This window comes from Lepidochelys kempii, chromosome 23 (genome assembly GCF_965140265.1).
Source record: "Lepidochelys kempii isolate rLepKem1 chromosome 23, rLepKem1.hap2, whole genome shotgun sequence".
Taxonomy (NCBI): Eukaryota; Metazoa; Chordata; order Testudines; family Cheloniidae; genus Lepidochelys; species Lepidochelys kempii.
Window position 1 is genome coordinate 15,841,933 of NC_133278.1, and position 12,552 is coordinate 15,854,484.

General features: G+C 66.3%; 1 protein-coding gene across 1 annotated transcript; it reads left to right on the plus strand.

Moving 5' to 3' along the window:
• Positions 1-365: 365 nt before the first annotated feature.
• On the plus strand, positions 366-12,202 carry LOC140901918 (red-sensitive opsin-like). Its single transcript, XM_073321371.1, is given in 8 exon segments — positions 366-474; positions 3,555-3,655; positions 3,657-3,852; positions 6,276-6,338; positions 6,341-6,443; positions 8,568-8,733; positions 9,981-10,220; positions 12,063-12,202. Coding segments are annotated over 8 exon segments (1,095 nt in total). The 3' UTR covers positions 12,180-12,202.
• Positions 12,203-12,552: the final 350 nt, after the last annotated feature.

Here is a 12,552-nt window from a genome sequence, read left to right on the forward strand (position 1 = left end):
CCCTGATCTCTCACCTGAAGTGTCCGGCAAAGTCACCGCGCGTGACGCCTGGCGCCGCGGCGCGAGGGGCTGGGAGATTGGGGCGGGGAGGGGGGACTAAACCTGGAGCCCAATTAAAGGATCAAGAGCTTTTGGGGGATCTGGCTCTGGGGGCTGGGGTGTAATCCGCCCCGGGGGGGTGGGCTATAAAGCAGGCACTGCCCAGGAACTGGGCGTAGAGCGGGCGCCTGGGAGAGGGGGACGCTAGACCGACAGGGGTGCAAGCGGGCACGGCAGGTGGCGAAGAGGGAGCGACCCAAACGGGCAGGGCAGGGAAGGGGGAGCGCGGCGGGGCTCGGCGGGGGGCTGCAGCGGGACGGGGCACCATGACGCAGGCCTGGGATGGGGCTGTTTTTGCCGCCCGGCGGCGCAACGATGATGACGATACAACCCGGGACAGCATCTTCGTCTACACCAACAGCAACAACACGCGGGGTGAGCACAGGGCGCCGGGGTACCGCGGGGAGAGGAGTCGTGGCGCGGGGGTTGGGGTACTCTGGCGGAGAGGAGTCAGGGTGCAGGGGGGCTGGACTACCGCGGGGAGAGGAGTTGGAGTGCGGGGAGTGGGGTACCACAGGGGAGAGGAGTCAGGGTGCAGGGGGGCTGGGGTACTGTGAGAGAGAGGAGACAGGGTGCAGGGGGGCTGGGGTACCGCAGGGGAGAGGAGTCGGGGCGTGGAGGTCTGGGGTACCGCGGGGGAGAGGAGTCAGGGTGCAGGGGGGCTGGGGTACTGCGGGAGAGAGGAGTCAGGGTGCAGGGGGATTGGGGTACCGTGGGGGAGAGGAGTCAGGGTGCGGGGGGCTGGGGTACCGCAGGGGAGAGGAGTCAGGGTGCAGGGGGGCTGGGGTACTGTGGGAGAGAGGAGACAGGGTGCAGGGGGGGCTGGGGTACCGCAGGGGAGAGGAGTCGGGCGTGGAGGTCTGGGGTACTGCGGGGAGAGGAGTCAGGGTGCAGGGGGGCTGGGGTACTGCGGGAGAGAGGAGTCAGGGTGCAGGGGATTGGGGTACCGTGGGGGAGAGGAGTCGGGGCACGGGGGCTGGGGTACCGCGGGGGAGAGGAGTCGGGGTGCGGGGGGGCTGGGGTACCGCGGGGGAGAGGAGTCGGGGCGCGGCGGGGCTGGGGTACCATGGGGGAGAGGAGTCGGGGCACGAGGGAGGAGGTGGGTCCCAGGGGCTGGGTACCACAGGGAGAGGAGTCAGGGTGCAGGAGGCGGGGCGCGGGGGGCTGGGGTACCGTGGGGGAGAGGAGTCGGGGTGTGGGGAGAGGAGTCGGGGCACGAGGGCTGGGGTACCATGGGGGGAGGAGTCAGGGTACAGGGGGTCTGGGGTATCGCGGGGGAGAGGAGTCGGGGCGCAGGAGGGCTGGGGTACTGCGGGGGAGAGGAGTCGGGGCGTGGGGGCTGGGGTACCGTGGGCGAGAGGAGTCGGGGCGCGGGGGAGAGGAGTCGGGGCGCGGGGGGCTGGGGTACCGTGGGCGAGAGGAGTCGGGGCGCGGGGGAGAGGAGTCGGGGCGCGGGGGGCTGGGGTACCGCGGGGAGAGGAGTCGGTGCGCGGGGGCTGGGGTACCGCGGGCGAGAGGAGTCGGGGCGCGGGGGAGAGGAGTCGGGGCGCGGGGGCTGGGGTAACCGCGGGGGAGAGGAGTTGGGGCGCGGGGGGCTGGGGTACCGCGGGCGAGAGGAGTCGGGGTGCGGGCGAGAGGAGTCGGGGCACGGGGAGAGGAGTCGGGGTGCGGGAGGGCTGGGGTACCGTGGGGGAGAGGAGTCGGGGCGCGGGGGGAGAGGAGTCGGGGTGCGGGGGGGCTGGGGTACCCGCGGGGAGAGGAGTCGGGGTGCGGGGGAGAGGAGTCGGGGTGCGGGGGCTGGGGTACTGCGGGGGAGAGGAGTCGGGGTGCGGGGAGAGGAGTCAGGGCGCGGGGGGCTGGGGTACCGCGGGGGAGAGGAGTCGGGGCGCGGAGGAGAGGAGTCGGGTTGTGGGGGAGAGGAGTCAGGGCGCGGGGGAGAGGAGTCGGGGCGCGGGGGGCTGGGGTACCGTGGGGAGAGGAGTCGGGGCGCGGGGGAGAGGAGTCGGGCGCGGGGGGCTGGGGTACCGTGGGGGAGAGGAGTCGGGGCACGGGGGAGAGGAGTCGGGGTGCGGGGGGCTGGGGTACTGCGGGGGAGAGGAGTCGGGGCACGGGGGAGAGGAGTCGGGGCGCGGGGGGCTGGGGTACCGCGGGGAGAGGAGTCGGGAGAGCGGGGGAGAGGAGTCGGGGCGCGGGGGGCTGGGGTACCGCGGGGGAGAGGAGTCGGGTGCGGGGGCTGGGGTACCGTGGGGGAGAGGAGTCGGGGTGCGGGGGAGAGGAGTCGGGGCGCGGGGGGCTGGGGTACTGCGGGGGAGAGGAGTCGGGGCGCGGGGGAGAGGAGTCGGGGCGCGGGGAGCTGGGGTACCGCGGGGGAGAGGAGTCGGGGAGCGGGGGAGAGGAGTCGGGGCGCGGGGGGCTGGGTACCGCGGGGGAGAGGAGTCGGGGTGCGGGGGCTGGGGTACCGTGGGGGAGAGGAGTCGGGGTGCGGGGGAGAGGAGTCAGGGCGCGGGGGGCTGGGGTACTGCGGGGGAGAGGAGTCGGGGCGCGGGGGAGAGGAGTCGGGGTGTGGGGGAGAGGAGTCAGGGCGTGGGGAGAGGAGTCGGGGCGCGGGGGGCTGGGGTACCGCGGGCGAGAGGAGTCGGGGCGCGGGGGAGAGGAGTCGGGGCGCGGGGGGCTGGGGTACCGTGGGCGAGAGGAGTCGGGGCGCGGGGGGCTGGGGTACCGCGGGCGAGAGGAGTCGGGGCGCGGGGGAGAGGAGTCGGGGCGCGGGGGGCTGGGTACCGTGGGCGAGAGGAGTCGGGGCGCGGGGGAGAGGAGTCGGGGGGCTGGGGTACCGTGGGCGAGAGGAGTTGGGGCGCGGGGGGCTGGTACCGTGGGCGAGAGGAGTTGGGCGCGGGGGGGTGTACGCGGGGGAGAGGAGTCGGGGCGCGGGGGGCTGGGGTACCGCGGGGGAGAGGAGTCGGGGTGCGGGGGAGAGGAGTCGGGGCGTGGGGGGCTGGGTACCGCGGGGGAGAGGAGTCGGGGTGCGGGGGCTGGGGTACCGTGGGGGAGAGGAGTCGGGGCGCGGGGGAGAGGAGTCGGGGCGCGGGGAGCTGGGGTACCGCGGGCGAGAGGAGTCGGGGCGCGGGGGAGAGGAGTCAGGGCGCGGGGGGCTGGGGTACCGCGGGGAGAGGAGTCGGGGCGCGGGGGCTGGGGTACCGCGGGCAAGAGGAGTCGGGGCGCTGGGGGAGAGGAGTCGGGGCGCGGGGGCTGGGGTACCGCGGGGGGAGAGGAGTCGGGGCGCGGGGGGCTGGGGTACCGCGGGCGAGAGGAGTCGGGGTGCGGGCGAGAGGAGTCGGGGTGCGGGGGAGAGGAGTCGGGGCGCGGGGGGCTGGGGTACCGTGGGCGAGAGAAGTCGGGGCGCGGGGGCGGAGAGCTGTGGGGCAGCGGGGCCCCCCTCACCCTGCCCTCCGCGCCAGGCCCCTTCGAAGGCCCCAACTACCACATCGCGCCGCGCTGGGTGTACAACCTGGTGTCGGTCTGGATGGTCTTCGTGGTCCTGGCCTCCGTCTTCACCAACGGGGCTGGTGCTCGTGGCCACCTGGAAGTTCAAGAAGCTGCGGCACCCGCTGAACTGGATCCTGGTGAACCTGGCGGTCGCCGACCTGGGCGAGACCCTGATCGCCAGCACCATCAGCGTCATCAACCAGGTCTCCGGCTACTTCGTGCTGGGCCACCCGCTCTGCGTGGTCGAGGGCTACACCGTCTCCGCCTGCGGTGAGTGCGGCCGGGAGCCCCGCCCCTGCCCCGCCCGCCAAGAGCCCCGCCCCGCCCCGCCCTTCCCGCAGAGAGCCCCACCCCCAGCCCCACCCTTTCCGCAGAGAGCCCCGCCCCCAGCCCCACCCTTCCCGCAGATAGATCTGCCCAGCCCCGCCTTCCCGCAGAGAGCCCCGCCCCAGCCCCGCCCTTCCCGCAGAGAGCCCCGCCCCCGCCCTGCCCACAGAGAGCCCCGCCCCAGCACCGCCCTTCCCGCAGATAGATCTGCCCAGCCCCGCCCTTCCCGCAGAGAGCCCCGCCCCTGCCCCGCCCCGCCCGCCGAGAGCCCTGCCCCAGCCCCGCCCTGCCCACAGAGAGCCCCGCCCCAGCCCCGCCCTTCCCGCAGATAGATCTGCCCAGCCCCGCCCTGCCCACAGAGTGCCCCGCCCCCAGCCCCACCCTTCCCGCAGATAGATCTGCCCAGCCCCGCCCTGCCCACAGAGAGCCCGCCCCAGCCCCACCCTTCTCGCAGATAGATCTGCCCCAGCCCCGCCCTTCCCACAGAGAGCCCCGCCCCCAGCCCACCCTTCTCGCAGATAGATCTGCCCCAGCCCCGCCCTTCCCGCAGAGAGCCCCGCCCCCAGCCCCACCCTTCTCGCAGATAGATCTGCCCCAGCCCCGCCCTTCCCGCAGAGAGTCCCGCCCCAGCCCACCCTTCCCACAGAGAGCCCCGCCCCCAGCCTGCCCTTCCCGCAGAGAGCCTCGCTCCAGCCCCGCCCTTCCCGCAGATAGCCCTGCCCAGCCCCGCCCTTCCCGCAGAGAGACCTGCCCCAGCCCCGCCCTTCCCGCAGAGAGCCCTGCCCCAGCCCCGCCCTTCCCGCAGAGAGCCCCGCCCCCAGTCCGCCCTTCCCGCAGAGAGCCCCGCCCCAGCCCCGCCCTTCCCGCAGAGAGCCCCACCCCAGCCCCGCCCTTCCCGCAGATAGCCCCACCCCAACCCCGCCTTCCCGCAGAGAGTCCTGCCCCAGCCCCGCCCTTCCCGCAGATAGCCCTGCCCCAGCCCCGCCCTTCCCCGCAGAGAGTCCTGCCCCAGCCCCGCCCTTCCCGCAGAGAGCCCCGCCCCACTCTGAGATAGCGCGTAGATAGCCCCACCCCAACCCCGCCCTTCCCGCAGATAGCCCCGCCCCAGCCCCGCCCTTCCCGCAGAGAGCCCCGCCCCAGCCCCGCCCTTCCCGCAGATAGCCCTGCCCCAGCCCCGCCCTTCCCGCAGAGAGCCTCGCTCCAGCCCCGCCCTTACCGCAGATAGCCCCGCCCCCAGCCCCGCCCTTCCCACAGAGAGCCCCGCCCCCAGCCCGCCCTTCCCGCAGATAGCCCTGCCCCAGCCCCGCCCTTCCCGCATAGAGCCCCGCCCCCAGCCCGCCCTGCCCGCAGATAGCCCCGCCCCAGCCCCGCCCTTCCCGCAGAGAGCCCCGCCCCCATCCCGCCATGCCCGCAGAGAGCCCCGCCCCCATCCCGCCCTGCCCGCAGAGAGCCCCGCCCCCATCCCGCCCTGCCCGCAGAGAGCCCCGCCCCCATCCCGCCCTTCCCGCAGATAGCCCCGCCCCCAGCCTGCCCTTCCCGCAGAGAGCCCCGCCCCCAGCCCGCCCTGCCCGCAGAGAGCCGCACCCTTCCCACAGAGAACCCCGCCCCCTGCAGAGAGCCCCATCCCCATCCCCAGAGAGACCCGCCCTGCCCCGCCCCAAAACGCCCCGGCCCTGCCCACAGGGAGCCCAGCCCCACCCTGAGCCCGCGCGCCCACAGAGAGCCCCATCCCACTCCCAGAGAGCCCCGCCCCTGCCCCCCCACAGTGAGCCCCACCTCCGCCACCAGAGAGTCCCGTCCCACCCCTGCCCCACCCCAAGAGAGCCCCACTCTGCCCCTCCCCCAGAGCGCCCGCACCCTGCTCTGCCCCAGAGAGCCCCGCCCCAGCGAGCCCCGCCCCCGCCCACAGAGAGCCCTGCCCCACCCCGTCCCCACAGAGAGCTCCCACCCCCAGAGAACCCCCACCCCAGCCGCAGTGAGCCCTGAACCCGCCTACAGAGAGCCCTGCCCCCACCCATCCACAGAGAGCCGTGGCCCTGCTCATCCATGGGCGCCACAGCCCCACCCATCCATGGAGAACCATGGCCCCGCCCTGCCCACAGGAGCCCCCACAGAGAGCCCCGGCCCTGTCCCTCCAGGGGGAGTCACGCCCCGCCCCCGCCCATGGAAGCTGGAGGCAAGGGGAAGCCCTGCCTCCAACCAAAGCACACTGCCCTTGCCCTCCAGCCACAGGGCCCCATGCTCCCCTGCGTCCACAGGGCCCCCTCGCCGGCCATGGCTCCAGAGACACGACTCCTCCCCTCTGGCCCCTGGGCCCCAGCGGAGGGGCAAGGCCCAGGCCCCCAGTGAGCCCAGTGCCCCTGCAGGTATTACGGCGCTGTGGTCGCTGGCTATCATCTCCTGGGAGCGCTGGTTCGTGGTGTGCAAACCTTTGGCAACATCAAGTTTGACGGGAAGCTGGCCATTGCCGGTATCATCTTCTCCTGGGTCTGGTCCGCCGTCTGGACTGCGCCCCCCATCTTCGGCTGGAGCAGGTGGGCGTGGGACAGAATTGCAGCCAGGGTGGGGATTGAGGGGCCAGGAGCGGGGACATGGACAGTTACCGCCCAGGGCTGGGGTTTCTGTGCACACCAAGGCAAACCAGACCAGCCAGCCCGAGAGGACTTCGGTCTCACCCCACCGGCTAACCACAAGTCACCCAAGCAATTCCCACCCCAGTTTCCCAGTATCCCCACCAGTGCCCCTTGTTATGGGGACAGGTGGTTATGAAAACCAATGCCCCAGTAAAAGGGAAAAGGTTCCCTCGATCCCAGAGGACCAAGCCCCAGACCCCGGTCAATATACAAGTCAGATCTTACCCACCAATCACGCTGTTGCCAGTCCCTTCAAATCTAAAATCTAAAGGGTTCTTCACAAAAGGAAAAAGACCGAGATGAGCGCTAGAGTTGGTGAAAGGGAATCGGTGACATCCAGTCCTGGCAAAGATCTTGGTTCGGGCTTGCAGCCGTGATGGTTGCAGGTTCCCGTCCAGTCTCTGGAGAACATCCCCAGCTGGGACGGGTCCTTCAGCCCTTGGTCCAGAGCTTCTGTGTAGCCAGGTCCCTCCAGAGGCCGGACGCAGGACTGACGACAAGATGGAGGGGTCTCCAGGGCCTGTGAGAGTCTCCTGCCATGTGGCCTCTGCTTCCTTTGTCCCAAGGACAAGCTGCCCAGCCCATGGCCTGGACAAACCCCAGAGTCCTGTCCATAGGCAGGGCCCTGTCTGCCTGGCTGAGTCCCAGGCGTGTCTGCCTTCTCTCAGTGGGTCAGTTGTGTCGCTGATGGTCCTTAATGGGCCGTCCAGCAGGCTAGGCAGAGCTGACCCCAACGGGTCTGTGGTGTCCCCCAGAAGCACAGCACAAGTTTGAACTACAGACCGTACAGAGCCAATACTGATCACTTTAAATACAAAATGGATACATGCCCCCAGATCGCATCACCCTAACCAGCCAACCATGACCTTGTCTTAGACACCTTATGTCACGGAGTCCCTGGGCGATGCTCTGGAACTGCTCCCCATGAAGCCAGTCAGGACTCTGGGGTAGTCGCTTTTCTGTGAGCAGCCTGTCTGCAGGACACACAGCTCACACAGCTTCCACCTTCCTGGGTCTGACCTCGGAGCATTCAGCATCCTCTGCCCCTCCGTGCGCTTCCCCCCAGTGAGTCCACTCAGGTGGGGCTCCTGGGGAAGCCAGAGGGTCCTGCACCCCAACTTCGCAGTCAGACGGGACTCTCAGCCAGCCAGTAAAACAGAAGGTTTATTAGACGACAGGAACATGGTCTAAAACAGAGCTTGCAGGTGCAGAGAACGGGACCCCTCAGCTGGGTCCATTCTGGGGGGCAGTGAGCCAGACAACCACGTCTGCCCTTCACTCCATGTCCCAGCCAGCCCCAAACTGAAACTCCCTCCAGCCCCTCCTCCTCTGGGCTTTGTTCCTTTCCTGGGCCAGGAGGTCACCTGATTCCTTTGTTCTCCAACCCTTCAGCTCTCACCTTGCAGGGGGGGAAGGGCCCAGGCCATCAGTGGCCAGGAAACAGGGTGTTGGCCATTCTCTGTGTCCAGACCCCTGCACACACCTGCCCTCTAGGGCTCTGCAATGATCATACACCCTTACCCCACCACCTAGATACTTAAGAACTGCATAGGGGAAACTGAGGCACCCCCACACTATTCGGAGGAAACATTAAGAACAGGCCCACTTCGTCACACCTTATACAAGATTTGGTGCCACTACAGGACCTTGGTTGCAACAATGTTCTATATGGTCCCAGTTCAAGTCAATAACGTCACAGCTAGATAGATGGAGGGGTCTCTGCGGAGGGAGGGGGTAAATGGAAGGGGACAGGGGTATGGGTGTGAGAGGGAGGAAGGAAGCAGCCTGATTGGAGGGAAGCAGTGTGTAGGGTCTCTGGGGTGGAGCTGTGGTGGGAAGATGTCTCCAAATTGGGGTTGTAGGGTGGGGGTGGGGTATCTCTGGGAAGAGGTCTGGGGCAGAAGTGCGGGGCAAGAGAAGTGCATTGTGGGAGGAGAAGTATAGGTAGGGGGAAGAGTGACTGTAAGTTGGGTTGGGGTGAGGGAACTTGTGTCCCCTCCCCTGACTGCCCCCACCCCCCTCCAGGTACTGGCCCCATGGCTTGAAGACCTCCTGTGGCCCAGATGTGTTCAGTGGCAGCTCAGACCCGGGGGTCCAGTCCTACATGATTGTGCTGATGATCACCTGCTGCTTCATCCCACTCAGCGTCATCGTCCTCTGCTATCTGCAAGTGTGGATGGCCATCCGCACGGTGAGCTCCCCCAGACCCTCCACAGGGGACCCCAAAATTGGCCAAGGGCCTTCCCACTGGCCTAGTAACCCTACACCGACTCCAGGGGCTCAACAAGGAGCCCAGCGTGCCTCTGGTTGGTTGGCTGTTTGGCCAAGAGCCTTCCCATTGCCCAGGTTGACATGCCCCATACACCCCAGTGCGGTGCCCAGCTGGCCAATAGTTGCTTGGCCAAGAGCATTCCACTGGCCTCGCCAACCTACCTCAGCCCGTGAGGCCCAATAACAGGCCCAGCTTGATCATGGCTGGTTGGCTGGCTGGCCAAGAGCCTTCTCATAAGCCTAGTTGATCTACCCAGCCCCAGGGGGTACGTGGGGAGTCTAACTTGCCCATGTTTGGTGGCTGGCAGGCCAAGAGGTTGCCCACTGGTCTGATTGACCTACTGCAGCCTGAAGAAGCCCAGCTTGCCATGGATGGTTGACTGACTAACAGCTTGGTGGTGTCACGGGGTCCCCGGGCGATGCTCTGACCTGCTCCCCACGAAGCCGGGCAGGACTCTGGGGGAGTCTCCTCTCGGGGAGCAGCCTGTCTGCAGGACACACAGCTCACCCGGCTTCCCCCTTCCTGGGTCTGACCCCGGAGCCTCCAGCCTCCTCTGCCCCTCCGGGCGCTTCCCCCAGCGAGTCTGCCCAGGCGGGGTCCTGGGGAAGCCGGAGGGTCCTGCCCCCCAACTCCGCAGTCAGACGGGACTCTCAGCCAGCCGGGGAAACAGAAGGTTTATTGGATGACAGAAACATGGTCTAACACAGAGCTTGTAGGTGCAGAGAACAGGATCCCTCAGCCGGGCCCATTTTGGGGGGCAGTGAGCCAGACAACCACGTCTGCCCTTAACTCCATGTCCCAGCCAGCCCCAAACTGAAAAACTCTCTCCCGCCCCCCCTCCCCTGGGCTTTGTCCCTTTCCTGGGCCAGGAGGTCACCGGATCCCTTTGTTCTCCAGCCCTTTAGCTCTCACCTGGCAGGGGGAAGGGCCCAGGCCATCAGTGGCCAGGAGACAGAGTGTCAGCCATTTATGGACCCTGGCCCTTTGCTCTGCAACCATTACACCCCCGCCTTATCCCACCTCCTAGAGACTTAAGAACTACCTAGGGGAAACTGAGGCACCCCCACACTATTCAGAGGAAACGTTAAGAACAGTCCCACTTCGTCACAGTTGGCAGCTCGCAACCCCCAGGCCTTGCTCTCACCCTGGCTTCCTCTCCCCGGCAGGTGGCAGCCCAGCAGAAGGAATCGGAGTCCACCCAGAAGGCGGAGAAGGAAGTGTCACGCATGGTGGTGGTCATGATTATTGCCTACATCTTCTGCTGGGGCCCCTACACCTTCTTCGCCTGCTTCGCTGCCGCCAACCCTGGCTACGCCTTCCACCCGCTGGCGGCTGCTCTGCCTGCCTACTTTGCCAAGAGCGCCACCATCTACAACCCCATTATCTACGTCTTCATGAACAGGCAGGTGAGTCGCTCACGGCCTGCGGCACTCGGGGAAATGGAGACGGGTCCAGGCACGCCACCTGGGCTCTGGGGTCCATAGACAGAGGGGGTGTATGGAGGGGTTGGAGGGATGGATGGTTAAGTGAGTGGATGGATGGATGAATGGAGGGATGGGCGTGTATGGGGAGCAGTGTGTCGGGGTTGGAGGGATAGGTGGATGGGGGAGGGAGGGAGGCATGGGTGGATGGATGGGTGGATAGATGGAGTGATGGACAGATCGGTAGATGAGTGGGTGGATGGAGGGAGGGATAGTGGAGGGTGAGTGGGTGCATGAAAGGGTAGAAGGATGGGTGGATGGATGAAAGGTTGGTAGATGGATGAAGGGGTGGTAGGTGGATGGGTGGACAGACAGACGGATCAAAGAGCAGGTGGGTGGATGGATGAAGGGATAGTAGACAGGTGGATGGATGGATGGATGGATGAATGGAGGGGTAGTGGGTAGATGCATGGAAGAAGGGATAGTGGGTAGATGAATGGATAAAGGGATAATAGATAGGTAAGTGGATGGATGGATGGGGGGGTGGATGAATGGATGGATGGGTGGGTGGATGAATGGATGGAGGGGTAGTGGGTAGGTGGATGGGTGGGTGGATGAATGGATGGAGGGGTAGTGGGTAGGTGGATGGGTGGGTGGATGAATGGATGGAGGGGTAGTGGGTAGGTGGATGGGTGGGTGGATGAATGGATGGAGGGGTAGTGGGTAGGTGGATGGGTGGGTGGATGAATGGATGGAGGGGTAGTGGGTAGGTGGATGGGTGGGTGGATGAATGGATGGAGGGTAGTGGGTAGGTGGATGGGTGGGTGGATGAATGGATGGAGGGGTAGTGGGTAGATGGATGGATGAAGGGATAGCGGATAGATGGATGGATGGGTGGGTGGATGAATGGATGGAGGGGTAGTGGGTAGGTGGATGGATGGATGAAGGGACAGTAGACAGGTAAGTGGATGGAGGGTGGATGAATGGATGAAGGGGTGGTGGATGGATGGATGAAGGGATAGTAGACAGGTAGGTGGATGGAGGGGTGGATGAATGGATGAAGGTGTGGTGGGTGGATGGATGGATAGTAAACAGGTAGGTGGATAGAGGGGTAGTGGGTAGATGGATGGATGGATAGTAGACAGGTAGATGGATAGAGGGGTTGTGGGTAGATGGATGGATGAAGGGATAGCGGATAGATGGATGGATGGGTGGGTGGATGAATGGATGGAGGGGTAGTGGGTAGGTGGATGGATGGATGAAGGGATAGTAGACAGGTAAGTGGATGGAGGGGTGGATGAATGGATGAAGGGGTGGTGGATGGATGGATGAAGGGATAGTAGACAGGTAGGTGGATGGAGGGGTGGATGAATGGATGAAGGTGTGGTGGGTGGATGGATGGATAGTAAACAGGTAGGTGGATAGAGGGGTAGTGGGTAGATGGATGGATGAAGGGATAGTGGGTGGGTGGATGAATAGACGGGGGGTAGTGGGTAGGTGGATGGATAGTAGACAGGTAGGTGGATAGAGGGGTAGTGGGTAGGTGGGTGGCTGGATGAAGGGACAGTAGACAGGTAGGTGGATGTAGGGGTGGGTGGATGGATGAAGGGATAGTAGACAAGTAGATCGATGGATGGATGGATGGAGGAAGGGGTGGTCGATGTGCAGGTGGACGGACAGACGGGTGAAGGTGCAGGTGAGTGGTGGAGGGATGGAGGGGGAAGTAGATGGGGAACCTGGTTCACGACGGGAGCAGCTGCCTGCCCGGCCCTCTGGGGGACCTCCCAGCGCCGTGCCCCCCCCCAACCCTGCATCTCTCCCCCCCAGTTCCGTAACTGCATAATGCAGCTGTTTGGGAAGAAGGTGGACGACGGCTCGGAGCTCTCCTCCACCTCCCGTACCGAGGTTTCCTCCGTCTCCAACTCCTCGGTGTCGCCGGCATAGGAGGGACCCCCACGGACCGACAGACAGATGGACGGACGGATGGGACTCTTCCCCCCCCCGCCCCCCACACAGTATGGATCCCTCTTGAGCATATGAAGTACTGTCTCTTCTCCCCCACTTTGCCTCGCCTCCTCAGGAGACTCCACCCCACCAATGGTTGGCTCCGCCCTCACACGGGGGAGGGGGGGTGAGGCCCCTTTCTGTCCAGCAGGGGCCAGCAGAGTTTAGCTTTTGTAAAGCAACAGCCCCACCTCCCCACAAGAGCTGCCTGGGCTCCGCCCCCGTCATGATTCTCTGTCGCTCCGCCCCTCGAGCACAAGTCATTGCTCTACTGGAAAGGGAACCTGAGCTGTTCTGGGAGCGTTTGGGTCCA